The sequence below is a fragment of the Rhamphochromis longiceps genome, linkage group LG13 (assembly GCF_057381845.1).
Source record: "Rhamphochromis longiceps isolate RC_006_pf linkage group LG13, R_longiceps_female_GT1.1, whole genome shotgun sequence".
In the NCBI taxonomy this organism is placed as follows: domain Eukaryota; kingdom Metazoa; phylum Chordata; class Actinopteri; order Cichliformes; family Cichlidae; genus Rhamphochromis; species Rhamphochromis longiceps.
In genome coordinates this window covers 18,931,781-18,948,294 of record NC_140569.1, presented here as the reverse complement: position 1 = coordinate 18,948,294, position 16,514 = coordinate 18,931,781, and the positions used below count along the sequence as shown (strand labels likewise).

Below are 16,514 nucleotides of genomic sequence, written 5' to 3'. Positions count from 1 at the left end.
TCGAATAGGGCTTTTTTTTCTGGGGAAGTATGCCTCAAGTCCAGACCAGTTTCTCGCATTTGAGGTGACTAAATAAGAGGATGAGGAAGTCAGAGGGTTTTCACAGGGTCACTCGGCAATGAAACTGAATAACACTGCCTGATGTGTTGTTCTGAAATTGTCGTTTTAGCCCGCCGACCCGGTCTCATCCGTGTGACTAAATACAACCTGTACGTGTGTCGTGTTTGACTATGATCGGAAAGCAAACAAAGGTTCTTTTACAATACAGCCCTATCAGACCCCAACTGAATAGATGACTCCAGCTACACAAACATTCTCAAGAATCTATCTCATCCTAAACATACCCGTGACGTCAGCACTGTAGAGACCCACTGATAAAATAATATTTAGCAAAGATTAAGAAAAAAGAAAAACTTTTAGGAAACATAATGTCACCAGCTCTAACATGACTGTGCATTTCAACACCCACAGTGTGTGGACAGAATTTCCAGCAGCTTATTATGTAAATATACTGTAGTGTTAAACGCTATTTCACTCAGAGAAACATAAAATACACCAAACATGGTTTCTGTTTGCATATGCCTGGCCGGCAAACTTCCACTGTGTCCGCTTCGTCATCGTCTCTCATCTTGACAGCTGTTCAGGGCCTGTGGGGGAATTCCTGGCCCCTCCAGTAGACACAGCCTTTCCCCTGCTTACTTTATGGGAACAAGGGGGCAGGGCAAGTCAGATGGTTTTCCTCAGAAACTATTATGTGTTGATTCACTGTGAGGGGGCGTGTTTTACACTCCCACTGCTTCCTTCTTACTGGGAAGTGACTGTCGGGCTTACCGTACAGAGGGAGTGTATGAAAAACAGAGAGGAGGGAGGCTGATGGGTGATGTGAAAGGTGGCAAGATATTTAAGTGCTTCTTTCTGTGAATGTCAGACAGTGTGCTGCATCCATCCCTGGGACCTGGAGGACATTGGGGAGCGAGCAGAATGTGCAGGTGATTTGAGGAGGAATGTATATTTGCCGAGTTTGAAGAAGCCTGCTGCTTTCTTTCTGGTGAGATGGGACTGCGAAAGTGTGTTGTTTTTAAAGCTTGACTATGAAATAATCCTGGGAGGCCTTTATGAGGAGGTTTGTTTATGACATAACCAGGATCAGGAAAGGAAATCAATGAAACCGAGGTAAGTATATTAAAAGAAAACTCTCAGTATGGTCAAATCGAGTGTGTGGTTTTCAAAAAGCTTATACAAAATGACATGTGTTTTTTGGGTGTGTGGGGGGGGTTGAACATTTTTTAATTAGGTCAAAGAAATGCTAACTTCTTCATTCTTTGAGCAAAAAGCAAATGAAGGCTTTTAAACCTGCCACACTGTGAATTTTTTTTGATGTAGACTTTGAAGAAACAGTTAATGATCTCATAGGGGATTGGCCTTGTCTAGTGATAGGCCGTAGAACCGGTTGTTTCCCAGTCCAACTGCCGGAAAGATATGAGTTTCCTGAACATACTCAGGTGTGGCCTTCCCTCGAAAGTTCATCGTGCTGTACTGTACCTTAAAAGAATGCACCATCATAATGGATAAACTTGGATTGAGATAACACAGACAAATTATCTTCACTGTATCTTCACTGTCAACATTGACTCCAGGCCTTGAATGAGGTGTGGGGTGGTGGGGGGTTTCTTTCTTTTTCTCTTGTTAAATAAAAGAGGCGAGTCTATCACAGTCAGTTAATAGCATACTTACTTTGCAGGGTTCAAAGATACGTCGACTAACTGTATGTCACTAATCACACAGTCCTAAAGCGCTTTTACTGGGAGTGTACTGCTGTAACTGATGAGTCATTTCATGCCTTGACCAGAGTACTATCACCACGATCTGATTCAGTGCTTCCAGTGGACAGACTTGCATTTCAGTAGTTTTGAAGCATTTCCAGGAACACAGATGAAAAAAAAAAAAAAAAGTTGGATTGCTCAAATGATCCTGAAACTCTCCATATGTTCTCTAACCACAGAATCGTTTCCGTTCTTGGGAGCTTGTTTCCCACTTTACTTTCATTTTCAACGTATAAAAAAACACCTCTTAACCCCTGCAAATTAACAGCATTTTTTTTTTCAACGACTTCATACACCACTTTGTTAAGCAAATGTTAAATGTGACTAATCCCTTCAGTTGCCACAGTAATGACCTCTTGCTCAATCTTACTCTGGAAGAAGTACAGCTGACGTTATCATTTCATCATTACCCAGCCTTTCTTCAGAAATTGGGATCGGTAACCTAACCCCAACATGCTTCTCAACATGTGTCACTTAACTGCAGCCCACATTTATTGTGAAGTTTTTAGAGTTTACTAATTTTATTATTCTTATAGTTGGCTTTTTTTTCATTATTTAATGGGAGATTTAATGAGATGTGAAAAGAGTTAGTATTGAAGTATGAGCTGTGTAAATCGATAAAGCCATTCAAGGATCCAGAAGTGCCCGAAGAACAGATTTTAATGTGTGCTCTACTATGAGAACTGAATTCCATAGATGGTGACATCTTCAGGTGTCATCTATGGGCTCAGTTCTTTTGGCATGGTACTAGTTTGTCAGCCGTACGGCGCAGCACCAGAATGCCGAAGTTACCACCGTGTGAAATCAATAAAATAATGCTTGGTGTTAAGTTTGTATGGAGATTCCTGTGAATGAGGAGTTAATTTTTAATTGCACATATTATTGCTGTGAATAAAGCATACATTTTGAAATGACTAATGTGTTTCTCAGTATTATTATAAAGTGTCATTATGTATTGTTAATAAACCCAATCAAAAGTCAACCGTATTTGTGGGGATTTAATTAATTAATAGCAATTTTTTAAAAGGAAAAATTATGGTAAAAAGTACGTCTGAAAGTTCAAGAGCTGCTCTGCTACGTATTTAATGCTGACATAATTTTACCAGCTCTTGCAGCATTTCGGCATTATTAAGCTATAGCCATGCTAAAGTTAAAAATGTTAAACACACACCCACACACACATATGTGTGTGTGTGTGCGTGTGTGTGTGTGCGTATGTTGCCTCTCATAAATGTTATTTTATTTTTTAACATTTTTAACTCCAACATGGCTATAGCTTAATAATTCCAAAATGCTGCAAGAGCTGGTAAAAGTATGTCAGTATTAAATACGTGCTTTCTTTTTGACTTAATTAATCGGTAATGTAAGTTTTGCCTTCAGTGCAAAAATCTGACGTACAACTTACAAAACACCACGTTTTTGTATAGTCATTCAGGACGGGAATGCTCACCTACATATATTGTAGTTATGTAGTTATGACACACCAGAACAGGTTTAAAGCAACTCATTTCTGGTATCAGCGTTGGCAACTCAAGTTAAATTAAGCAGTGTAGTGTTACACTTGGTGGGAATGAAAGACGTATGCAATTTCTATAATACTGTTATCACTAAATGACATTATGATGTGGGTCTTTGTAACCAGCACTGAAACAGTAAATATCAAGTGAATCATAGTGCTGACAGGGCTGCCACATCATTACATCTAAGCTACATTCAAAATGAAAGTGTATTAGCTATCTTTTCCTCTTCTTATCTACGCCCCGCATAAACCATGTCCCCTTTTGTTAATGCACCGTCCTTTTTAGTTTTAATTTGTGCCATTTGCAGTGGAGGCGTTCTCTCAAAACAGCTCCTAGATGTGTCTCTGAAAGTCAGTCTGGAAAAAGCCATACACTGTACACAAAGTCCTTTGATAATGTCTGGAAGCGTCATGACAGGACAATACATCATTTCCAACCTCAACTAAGAAATCTCCCATTTTGGTGTGTGTGTGTGTGTGGGGGGGGGGGGGGGGGGGGGGGGGGGGGGGGGGGGGGGGGGGGGGATCCTTCAGGCTATACTCTTTTCTGGGACTTGTGCCACAGTGGTTAGAGTGGGACTGAAATCACAGAGAACATACTATACTACATTTGAACCAAATTTCACTTGGATAAACAGCATCACAGGATATAGTTCTTTAGGTTGTTATATAATATATAGCAGTAGTTACAAGTGTGCCACTGCATGTGTAGACTAAAGTGTGTAATAAGTCACAAAGAACATATGTGCAAAACAAGGTTGCCACCTCTTAGTGATGAGGAATCTTATATACAGCATTACTATGCTGTAACACTGTGTTTTGTTATTCATGCATTCACTCTATTGAAAGAAATGATTGTGTAGTAAACTTAGGGTCTCTTTAGAAATGTAATAGCTCTTTGGATTCATACTTTTCTCTAAAACAAATAATACTTCCCTCCCTTCTTGTTATCATTCATTTAGAATCCAGGAAAGCTTCTGCAATGAGAAAAATCTTGAATAAACTTTAATTACTATTCGCTGTTTGCATTTTTATTCAAAACATGGAACACACAGTGTAGTGTCTTAGTGACTGCTCAGTCATGGTCACATCTTGACTTGTTGACCTTTTCAAAGGAATAACGTTTCAGGCTGGTTTTGATTGAACTCTCTGACTCTAACTGATAAAGTAAATAAATAAAGTCTAAACAGTGGGTGGATGGTTATTGCATGGGAGTAAAGCGAGTAAGTACTTTAAACAAGTAAGTTGATTTTAATAGCATGTCAGTATTTCTATTATATGATGTGTTTTACCTTACTATAGTTCACACAAAGCTATTTACTTTTGGAGACTATCATTTTAAAGGACATACAGATTAAACAGTAAAAAAACCAAACAAACCCCCCCCCCCAAAACGTTTGAATTATTTCCATTTAACACATTTAACGGCAAGTGAAAAAATCCTAAAATTTAATGCAAGACTTTATACAAGTAACAGACATTACATACTCTATTTGAAAGATTTTTTGCTGGTTATATTCTGTACATACACGTCACACGGGAGTTAAAAGATTTTTTCTCAGCAATGTATTTGAAAGAGTTTCTACTTTTTTGTTGGCTGTTTTTTGTTTTTTTGTCTTTTTAACTACCTAGCCATAATTTGCCTGCTTAAAAACATTAATACCCCAACCCTGAAAGTGCTTGTCCCCTTAACTATTTCATAAGCATCATTTCAGCCAATTACATTTATCCACAAATTCACACAACCGTTATCTTTATTTTCATTGGCTACAATATGCTGCCAGTCACTGACGCAATGGCCTTTCGCCAACCAATGGTAAGGTAGTTTCTTTGTAAAGGATGAGCAACAGGCGACTACCGAGTGGGGCAACAGAAAAGAGTTTATCGTTTGTTATTACACAGCAGTACTTGTCTGAAGCTTTTATGGTTTAGTTTAGCCTAATTTTGAACAAGTGGTAGTTGCCAACGGTAACTGTATATACGTTGTTTCTATAGAGTAACCCGGTTTATTCGAGGTCGTGGCATGGATGAGGTACGGCCTACCAGTGGTGCACAAGCCCACGGGCTGGTGCCGCTGTTTCCTCCTGGGCTGCAGGCTATCTATGGGGAATGTCGGCGACTTTATCCCGAGCAGGCAAACCCGCTTCAAGTAACAGCTATTGTAAAATATTGGTAAGTAACCCATGTTGCTGTTGCTCGTCTGACATGCGTGCGGGCATTATATTTGTACAATATATTTAATCTAAAAATAGCTAAATATTAGCCCAGAACTAGTTTAGCTTCCAAGCTAACATTGTAGCTAACCCAACATCCAGAAGCCATACTGTAGTTACTGTTATTCGGAAAGTTTGAGAATGTCTCTTCTAAGCCATACTGGCTTAAATCCAGCTTTTGAAATGTCTCTCACCACGTTTACACGTATAAATGACTTCCATTGTAACCCAGATGTCTTTACATTGGGGTGTCTACTCACAACAATAACAAAACTGTACATGGTTCTCATTCTTTGCTTCTCATAGGCTCGGTGGACCAGATCCGCTAGACTACATCAGTATGTATAGAAACGTAGGCTGTCCAGCTCAGGACGTCCAGGAGCATTGGCACTATGTGAGCTTTGGACTCAGTGACCTGTATGGGGATAACCGTGTTCATGAGTAAGTACTGTGTCAGTAACACAAATCTTGGTTTTTAAACGCCCCTCTGTGTGACCGTTTATTGAATGTGGGAAGTCATTTTGACCCATACAATATTTTAGTTTTCACCCCTTTACTAAATGTCCCCTCCTGACCAACTGTGAACTCTGAATAGTTCGTTCATCTCAATAAGTATTTGGCTTTTCACAGCCCTCATGCATATACAAATAACACAAAAGTATAAGTGCTGACATTTTGTCAGTCCATTTTCTCATAAAGTTTGTTTGTCAGATTTACAGGGCCAGATGGACCAAGTGGGTTTGGCTTTGAGCTCACTTTTAGACTCAAAAGAGAGGTGGGGGAGACCGCACCTCCAACATGGCCAGCTGAGCTAATGCAAGGTTTGGCTCGCTATGTCTTCCAGTCAGGTAAGGGCACAAAGCAGTTCTGCAATTTATAAAAATGTTTGCATGGATAAAGGTCATATTAAAAGACAATCAAACAAAAGAATTGGAAGAGGTCAAAAACTTTATTGTGGGTAGTTTTGCAGCAAAAATATTTGTAGTAGTGCAGTAGCAAAGGGCTGATACAAGAGACAACCATTCATTTCATGCTAACATTCATGCTTAGGGCACCGCCATGCTGCCATCTTAAACAACAGAAACAAACTATATTAAGTTGTGATAATTCATCAAATTGAATGCCTTTCAGACTAAAAATAAATTTATTTTCATAAATAAATTTTGTTTTATTTTTGTTGATTTAAACATTGTATGGAAAATAACTCAGTACTCAGCAAAAGACTGGTTAAGTGGTTAAAAAAATAAATAGATCGTTGTACTGTGATGTCATAATTTTATTTTGACGTGGGTGCTGTCTTTTGGGATATCTTCTCCATTCATAGAGCACCAGGTGTCACTCAAAGAGAATGGGAATAACGTTACTGTTATACTATTCCTTTCACTATTACCATATCTCAAACCAGTGTAGCGTCTGTGGGAGATTTTTAGACTGATGTGTTTCGCCTCTTTCAGACATGCATACCCTTCCATTAATCTGATAGCGTCATGTTGGCTTCATATATGAATGTGCACCCTGGTCAGTTCGCCATGAAGATTCAAACTGCAGGCTTACTGCAGATCAAGTTAAGTTTATGTATTGTGGACATGACACAGTCTAAATTGTGAGTTGCATTAACACGCACAAGGTTATGACTGTGCATGTCGCTGCAGTTAATACATTCTATCTAGATGATACATTTCTGGTCAGATCAATGTGCAAGAGTTTGAAATAGCCGCTGGAGCCTTGTACAGTGGACAAAGAGCAAAGATGGCTGGAACTGAACCACCAACCTTTCACTTGCCACTGCACTGTGGGGCTGATATCATGGTTCTCTCATTACTGATCTGAATAAACAGTATCAAGACAGCCACTGAAACAGAAAGGTAAAGTTATTCCCGAAAGAGGGGATAGCTTGTTAAAAGAAATGCATATCATGCCTCTAGCAGTGTTCCAGAGATTTGAAGAATCTACGCAATGGTGCACTGATACTGGTTGGTGGCACATGGTGGCCCAAAATCTGACAGTTTGCTGTTTTGTTTTGTTTTGGTTTTTTTTCCATTTTGCAGCCATCTGTAAATTCTTGGTCATTCACTTAAAAATTTGTAACACAGTGTACTTATTTGTCACACGTTGTTTGTGGTCTAGCAAATGATTTAACTGCAAAGTTTTAATGTGATAACTCTCTATTGGCCAAGCAAAAACATGGTGGTGTGCCAAAGAATGTGTTCTTTGTAAAGGTAGCTTGAAATCCCAGTGATGCATGTAAACAAGCTTAACTAGAGGAGTCTGCTCTAGCTACAACACACATTTATGTGTGTTGTAGCTCTGGGTATTGAAAGGACATCTAATTTCCCTTTTGTTATCTTTTGCTGTTTTTAGTAGGATTGTTTTCACAAGTTACAAACAAGACAGTTGTGGTAGTGTGAATATATGTACTCTGCATGGGTGTATACACTGTTGCTAAGCTCCTTTGAATCCAAAATTTGTGTAAATAATGTAATTCGATAGACAAGAAGGGAGCATGCAGAAAGAGAAGACTTTTTACTCCAGACTCACCTCTACTCAGTCCTTCTCTGCTTTCCAGCTGGGGTCAATTTGTGTGTGGGTGGGCTAGGCCCCTAAGCTAAACGAATGCTGATTCCTGGCCATCTACCCCCCTCTCGTTTCTCCTGAAGCAAGTCTGGCGTGGGCGCGTGTTACCTCGCAAACAGTCAGATTAGCTTCTGCGGAAAAGTAGTTTTTATGGTTTTCTTTCCATATTTGGGTCTCATTTTGACTGTTTTTCCTCTTACTCATGCTACCTCTTTTTCTGATCTGCCTCCCCTCTTCTCATGTTGCTGGACCATTCCGTCAATGTTTATGTACAGTCAGATGATGAAATGTAGGATTGTTTGAGCAGCCATGACAGGGTGTCTGCTAGACAAATTATAATCCCATGATTTGTTTTTATTTTAAAAAATAATGTATTTTCTTTCTCTTCACTCATGCAGAAAACACATTTTGTAGTGGTGACCATGTATCGTGGCACAGTCCACTAGACAACAGTGAATCGCGTATCCAGCATATGTTGCTTACAGAAGACCCACAGATGCAACCGGTTCAGACGCCATTTGGCACAGTGAGTTTTCTCCAGGTGAGTTTTTAATGTCACTTGTCACTAGTGTAATCCACTTGACAGTAGGCTCAAAACGATTCTGTGTTGAGCTAATTAATGTAAGATTTGAGGTATTGTGTTTGTGTCTCTTTGAGTAGGTTTTTGCCTATGCTGGATTATGCAACCTATGTAAAAATTGTGTTGTGAAGTCCTTCAAAAGTCCAACAGCAGAGGATAGCGGTGACTGTAGCTCAGGGGGTAGAGCAGGTCATTTACTAATCAGAAGGTTGGTGGTTCGACTGGCTCTTCCAGTCTGCATGCCAAATATCCTTGGGCAAGATGCTAACCTCAAGTTGCTCTCAGATGCATCGGATTGAAAATGAATGTCTGTGAATGTTAGCTAGAAAGCACTTCCATGTGCTTGTGTGAATGGGTGAATGAGGAAAGTTGTATAAAGGGCTTTGAGTGCTCAGGCAGAGTAGAAATGGGCTATATAAGAACCAGTCCATTTACATTTTACATAGCTTAATGTCGATGATGCTGTTCATGGCTCACATAGTTGTTGGCTTAAAAGTGGCAGCAGAGTTCAGGTTGAACAGGAGAAGCGCAGAAATCAAAGATTTAAAAAAAAAGCCACAGACAGGTGGCTACAATGGATGCTTTTTATTCTTTTGTTTTTTTAGCTGATATAACTGTGTTTTATGGCTGAAGGACCAACAACGAAGAGTAGCTTGCAGACCTGTTGTTTGCGACACTGCCCCCTTGTGACGGTAAACGGCTGCAACAGTTGACTGTAGGCAAATGAGGAGAGGAACGCCGTATCAAAAATCCATCTTGAATTGTCAGATGATATTTTGGCATTTATTCAATATTATGTAATGTTACCCAATATTAATAAAATAGGTATGGGGTGTCTTACAACAGTTGGTGTAAAAACCATAAAATATGTGTCTCGTAGATTGTGGGAGTATGTACAGAGGAGCTGCAGGCGGCCCAACAGTGGAATGGACAGGGTATCCTGGAGCTGATGCGTGGAGTCAGAGTGTGAGTAGAACTGTGTAGCAGGTGATCTGGTCAAAGCTAGTTTTACTTTTTATTCTGTTGCTTAGCTTGGATTTACACGTAGGTGTTGATTAGTCAAACCTGCGTGTCATTTTTGTGTAGAACTCTCATGAAAGTCATCATTTGAAGTGGAAAGCATAACTTGACTTAAGCATTACACACATATTTTTTCCCTTTTTAGTGCACTCCATATCTGGCGGATAAAATCGAAATGATTTACCTGCTCAGTCACAGTATTTTTCTCTTGTTTTTCTGTCTTTCCTTTTTTTTTACAGTTGCCTGTAAATGGTCAATCAACTTGTAGGAACTGAGTTGAATAGAAAACACCATTATGTGAATGCCACTTTGTGCTCAGTTTGAGTACATTGTGAGCAGCAAGTGAGGAGCATAGTTACTAGTTAATTTATTAACTTGGTGTGTTTAACTTGAAGTTAATGCTGACCTGAACTAATGGTGATGCTTTTCCTGTGCACAGAGCCGGTGGCCCCTGGCTAATCACTGACATGAGGAGAGGAGAGACCATTTTTGAAATTGATCCACAGCTACAAGTAAGCTTTACTCAATTCTGCACCATGTTGCTTTTATACAGTATGACATAAAGAGGCATTTTTATGGTCTTTAATGATTTATTTATTTTGTGTTCTGTTTTTGGAAACATTTGTCATCGAAACTTAAGCATGATCAAAATCTACTGTTTTATATTTCTTTTAACTCTTCTGTAAAGAGTTAAGCTTAGTGTGACTCAAACGAAACCTGTTGCCACGCTATAGAAGATTAGAACAAGTAGCACTGTCTTGTGTCCTGTGGCTCTAGAGCAGGGATGTCAAACTCACTGTTGGGTAGACTCTGGCCCCCCAGGCCTTATGTTTGGCACGCCTTATCTACAGAAAGCATACAATAGGGTGTGAGCAGAGAAACTGTGGTACTGTGTCAGGTTGTCAGCAGAGGAGAAGTATTTGAGGGTAGTGCAGGACATTTATGAAGACAATGAGACAGGGGTGAGGTGTGCAGTAGGAGTGATAGATGGGTTCAAGAGACCCACTCTGTTGGTGGAGAGGTAGTGGCCCTAACAAAAAGACAAGGAGCTGAACTGGAGGTAGGAGACCTGAACATGCAAAGGTTTTCTTTGAGCGTGACCAGAAATGAGCATATCCTATGAGCATTGGATTAGAAATGAGCATATAAGAGCAGTTTCAAGACAAAGTTAGTGAGGCAACGAGATGGTTTGGACATGTGCAGAGGCGGGATAGTGGATGTATTGGACAAAGGATTTTAAATATAGAGCTGGCAGGCAGTAGGAAAATGGGAAGACCACCGAGAAGGTTAATGGATGTAGTGAAGGAGGACATGCAGAGGGTTGGTGTGACAAAAGAAGATGCTAGTGATAGGGTGAGATGTTGGTAGATGGTCGTTGTGGCGGCCCCTAAAGGGAGCAGCCAAAAGAAGTAGTAGTGGTTGAAAAGAAACCATTTGAAGAGCTAATTGGTCCTGGTCAATGATTTGTTGATATTGGAAGCGAAATCTTCTACAAAGCACTTTAAAGGGAACCTTTTCTTCATTGATATTATTGTTTTTGGTTTGTTTTGCTGTCACAAGTTTTATCACCTCTTTTTTGCCTGTAGATATTTATGCATCGTTTTCATTTCTGAAGAAGTTGACGTTGTGTTTTATGTGAGCTTGTATTGACAATTTGTGTATATTTCTTGCCTATCTAAGCAGGAGAGAGTGGACCAGGGTATCGAGACAGAAGGCTCGAACCTGAGTGGGGTCAGCGCCAAGTGTGTGTGGGACGATCTGAGTCGGCCGCCAGAGGATGAGGAGGACAGTCGATCAATCTGCATTGGATCACAGCCACGCAGGCTCTCAGACAAAGGTATGCCAGCTTCCAAAGAAGCGCATACGATAGATACTCAAGCTGAGCAGAAATGCCTAACCTAATGAAATAATACTTGTTTCTGTCTTTGTTTGTGGGCTGACAGACACAGAGCAGATCAGGGAGACTCTGAGAAAAGGACTGGAGTTTAACAGCAAAGCAGCCCTACCACCTATCAACAGCCAGAAACAGAGCCACGAGAGACCGCAGTGAGTGTTCCTCCTACACTCCAGCACTCACAATCTTAACATGGGTTCAGCTCAGCACAAGGGTTGCGCCAGGATAACTCCCTCCCTCTTGTGCTGTGACTCAAATCCCCAGTGACATCTGAACTATCATCATCGTTCTTTCTTAGCTACCAGCATATTATGTTGCTGTGTTGCTATTCTGTTGCTGCTTTTCTGTGGAAGTTTGGGTCTTCTGCTGTATCAGGTAACTGCTTCATGAAAGGAGTTGCGAAATCTGTTTGTGTGCATGCGCACGTGTGTGTGTGTGTGTGCGTGTGTGTGTGTGCGTGCGCACGTGTGTGTGTGCGTGAGCCAAAAAGCTGCCTTTCCCTTCTTAGTTGTTTTCTAACAGACTCATCAGTGAACATACCATTTTCTGCTTCCTCACTGAGATTATTTTCTTCTTCTTTCTGTGTTTATCAGGAGTCGAAAGGACAGTTTGGAGAGTGAGAGCTCAGCAGCTATTGTTCCTCATGAGTTGGTCCGAACACGGCAGTTGGAGAGTGTCCATTTGAAATTCAACCAAGAGTCAGGCACACTGTTGCCCCTCTGCTTGCGGTAAAGCACCATTCTTCTTCTCCTACAACCGCTGGGCAAATTAACCCTTTCTGAATGTATGTGAGACCGAAAGGATACCCCAGATATTTATTTTGAACAGGTGTGGCCGAATATAATGGCATGTAGGACCACTAGTTCCTCAGGGGTGAATGAGGAGGTTTTCTGAAAGGCACCCTCAAATATCAGTTGAACTTCCTCCCACATGTACTTTGATATCACTTCAAAGTCTGAAGAAAATAACAAGTTAGCTGCTTTTTAGTGGGCCTAGTGTTATCATAAGTGAGCAGAATGTGAAACGGCTTAAAGTCGATATTAATGTTACCTGTAACATCAAAGAAGTGACATTCAGGAATTTAGTATTTGTTAACAGTGGACTGTTGGACGTAGACTCTGATCCTCTAGATTTGTCTAACATGTTTTGGTGTTTTTACATCTATTTCCTAGCTTTTCTTAAACAGAGAAGTCAACGAAGGTTATTAGTGTACATTGACAGAGCAACTGAATCAGTGCTGTCAACACAGCATGTGGAGCATGTCTGGCTCTCCTTCCTGCTCGCCTACACAGCAAGAAGTGTATCAAACAGCAGGAAGAGGATTTAGGACAAAGATAGTACATTAATACAGATTAGCAGATATAAATTCAATGTTAAAGTTACCTCCATATGTTCATGACAGTCACATGGTCTATAAATCCTTACCATTTCAGCCATCTTACATTGAAGAGAAAAAAAAATGTTAATCTTAAAATGAGAAAGAGAAGAGAGCCTGCACTTGGTGAAAGGAGTCCGTTATTGACAAAAAGAATGCAGCTATTGCCTCTAACGTGAGTTTTGGAATTCACAGTCCAGTAATATCTGGATTTTGTTTACTTTTTACTGGGGATGTAGGTGACATTTATAGGAATGTGTATAACCAAAGAAAATGCCATTTAAGCGGACTATCCGGTCGAAAGTCTCCTTTGTACCATTTCCCTCTAATGCTGAAGTGACAAATGGCAAACTTGCAATAGCAAACAATAAGATTTCTGATATACTCTGTAACTTGTGGAATTTACAATCCGTCTGGATTTTTTTTTTTTTTTTGTGGGAGGGGGGCATAGGTGACATTTATAGGAATGTGTGTAACCAAACAAAATGCCAACTGAGCGGACTATCCAATAGGAAGTCTCTTTCCCACCAGTTTCAACCTGCTTTATTTTTAAACTCATTTTTAGGAGAGAACAAGCTTAGAGTTACTGTACAGAGAGAGCTCTGTGTAAAAGGAGGAGAAATGTGTTGAGAACACAGTGTTATGTCCCAGTTATATGATACCGCAATGAAGGGCGATTATGTCATATTTCCTACAAACTGTCCTCTGTGATATTAATGAAACAAATCTTTTGGATCTTTTTTCTATTCCTCCCATTGAAAACTGCAGAACATAGTGTTTCTCTTAATTTAAATTCATTTAAATAATTAACTGACTTTAAATGTTTACGGTTATTTCTCTGAATTAGAAAGCACTCAACTCCTCAGCATCGACTAACAGATTTAGTTTAATTCTCGTGGTTATTTCAAGCATTTTGACCTTGATTTATTATCTTCAACAGGTCAGTTCTTTAAGGCTTCCTCTGATGCAAAATGGCAAACTGCCTTTCCTCAGTCACCACAAAAAAATTGTTCAGAAGATAAAAGGTTAAAGCTTATAAATTTTAAACGCTTACTAGCAATTTCTTTATGACATAAGAAATCTTGTTTTATGGCAAACATAAATGAAAACAAACACAAGTTATGAGTGTAATCATGTGGTTAGTTCATAATGGATTGTGTTTGATCTTTTACAGGGGGCGGTTGCTCCACGGGAGACACTTCACATATAAAAGTATCAACGGAGACACGGCCATCACTTTTGTGTCTACAGGAGTTGAAGGTGCTTTTGCTACTGAAGAGCATCCCTATGCAGCCCATGGCCCCTGGCTTCAGGTACCCACACGGAAACTCTGACCTCTGGCTGTTGCGTTCCTGTTTAATGAGTTCATTTTCTAAATTCTGTTCTCCTTTCATAGATTTTGTTGACTGAAGAGTTTGTGGAGCAGATGCTCGGGGATTTACAGGAACTCAACACTCGTGATGAGGCAAGCAAAAACCCCTTGCAGGTTACCTTTTACTTTCAGTTTTAGGCACTGTGACTACATGCCTGGTATACCTTGCATGTGTTTTCTCTTTCTGCAGACAAAGTTGCCAAAGGAGTACAGCTGGCCAGAAAAGAAGCTAAAAATCTCTGTTCTACCAGACTCTGTGTTTGATAATCCACTCCAGTGAGACTGACACAGAGACACTTGCTCTTTTGAAAATGCCAAGAAAAAGACGTGTAAACATTTCCAGAGTGGACCATCAGAAACAGCAGACCTCCCTGGACTCTGAGAGGCTGTCAGAGCTTATAGATACGTTGTTCCCACTGTGGCTGGCCTCAACTGTTTCACTCAAAAAGATAATCTGAGGGATGAACTAAACATTTCTGACTGTTACCGCATTCTCAGACTAGCACCATTGTTTACAATATCTGTATGAGGCTTTTGAGACTATCAGACCAGCCAGTCCAGATGGTTGGCTTGTTAGAACAATCCTGTTGGTCAAACTGGATGCTGTCAGTCCTCCAGGTAGTTCAAAATATACATCACTAATGTAGTTGAGCATACATCCTGTGATCTCCTGACATGCTGTCTAAAGCAATAACTGAGCAGCAGTTCTCAAAAACACTTCTATTTATTCCAGTGGCCTTCGAAAGGGAAGAAGAATAACCAGTTTAAACATTTTTTATCAGTGTTGTTTTTAAACTGAGCTGATATGTATAGTATTTACAAATGCTGGACATTTTTCTCTGATATGTTTGTGGTCACGCCAAAGTTTGAACCATTTCTGTCTCAAATGTTTCATGTTTCAGGAACACTAGTCTGACAGTTAATCATTGTCTCATAGCCTGTTATTAACTGTCACTTTTTAAGTACCTGGCAAATGCTGCAGGTATAACCACCTCGATTGCTCCTCTGTGCCAAGATTATAACTCCAGTAATGAGTTAGGTTTTCTCACACAACACCCATGTGTAGTGTCACTGTTGTAGATGTTAATAGACTGTAATCTGTGATCATGGCCTCCTCAAGTGCAGTTTCCAGTGCCTACATATATGTAACATATGATTTGGATCAGTGGACCTGTTTAAAAATGAGTAAACCTCCACAGTGCCTTTCCCTCCAGCCGAAGGGGGGAAAAAATCCCAACATATTTTCCGTGATTGTCAATGCAGCCTGAAGCTCCTGGATTGTTTGGACACATCATTTTGAATCGAGCCTGCTGCATTCACTCCCTTTTTCTGATACTGTTATTTCACTCCATATTCATGCCAAAAAAAGAAGACTACTTTTACTACAGCATTTTCCTACAGAAATGTACTCATAAAACATGATGTTACCGTTTTCTTTTTTTATTCAGAATGACAAATAAAATTTTGATTTTTTTTTGTACTGAATTTTTTAAGCACTATCTTATTGACTGAACTGGCTGATTGTAATCCCAAGTGCATTAAAGTGTGTATGTATGTATGTATTTACACAAATAAAGCTGGAACACTAATTCAGAAGTACTGTGGAACATTATTTTTGAATTTTTATTTATAATTTTTTTCTATTTTATTGTGATTTCCTGTAACGTGCAAAACAACAGTATTACACTTTTTCTGAAAGTAATTAAGTAAATTTATTATTTATGGCTATGTCTAGGTTTCGATTTTCAAACTTTCAGACTCCCAGAAGAGTAAAAAGCTCTGGTGGTCTACTTCAGGTGTGTCAAACGTGGATTGGTGGCACGGTGGTTAGCACTGTTGCCTAATTGGACAGACTGGACTCTTTGGAGTTCTGATCTGGCCCCTGAGTTCAATTCTTTCTGTGTGGAGTTTGCATGTTCTCCCCGTGTTTGCGTGGGTTCTCTCCGGGTACTCCGGCTTCCTCCCACCGTCCAAAGACATGCAGCTTGTGGGGATAGGTTAATTGGATAATCCAAATTGCCACTAGGTGTGAATGTGCGAGTGAATGTGAGTGTGAATGATTGTCTGTCCCTGTGTGTTAGCCCTGCGACAGACTGGCGACCTGTCCAGGGTGTACCCCGCCTTTCGCCCTATGACAGCTGGGA

At 40.0% G+C, this 16,514-nt stretch overlaps 1 protein-coding gene across 2 annotated transcripts; it reads left to right on the top strand.

Moving 5' to 3' along the window:
- The first annotated feature begins 5,158 nt into the window (after window positions 1-5,158).
- On the top strand, window positions 5,159-15,959 carry sufu (suppressor of fused homolog (Drosophila)). 2 transcript variants are annotated; one of them, XM_085428200.1, is made up of 12 exons: window positions 5,159-5,514; window positions 5,862-5,996; window positions 6,267-6,403; window positions 8,528-8,670; window positions 9,590-9,675; window positions 10,169-10,241; window positions 11,413-11,566; window positions 11,673-11,775; window positions 12,217-12,351; window positions 14,173-14,311; window positions 14,395-14,463; window positions 14,561-15,959. In XM_085428200.1, the coding sequence occupies exons 1-12, from the start codon at window positions 5,366-5,368 to the stop codon at window positions 14,648-14,650; spliced, it is 1,413 nt and encodes a 470-aa protein (XP_085284326.1). In that variant the 5' UTR covers window positions 5,159-5,365; the 3' UTR covers window positions 14,651-15,959. The 2 variants fall into 2 exon arrangements, with proteins under 2 accessions (XP_085284326.1, XP_085284324.1); XM_085428198.1 differs by having other exon boundaries at window positions 5,160-5,514; window positions 11,410-11,566.
- Window positions 15,960-16,514: the final 555 nt, after the last annotated feature.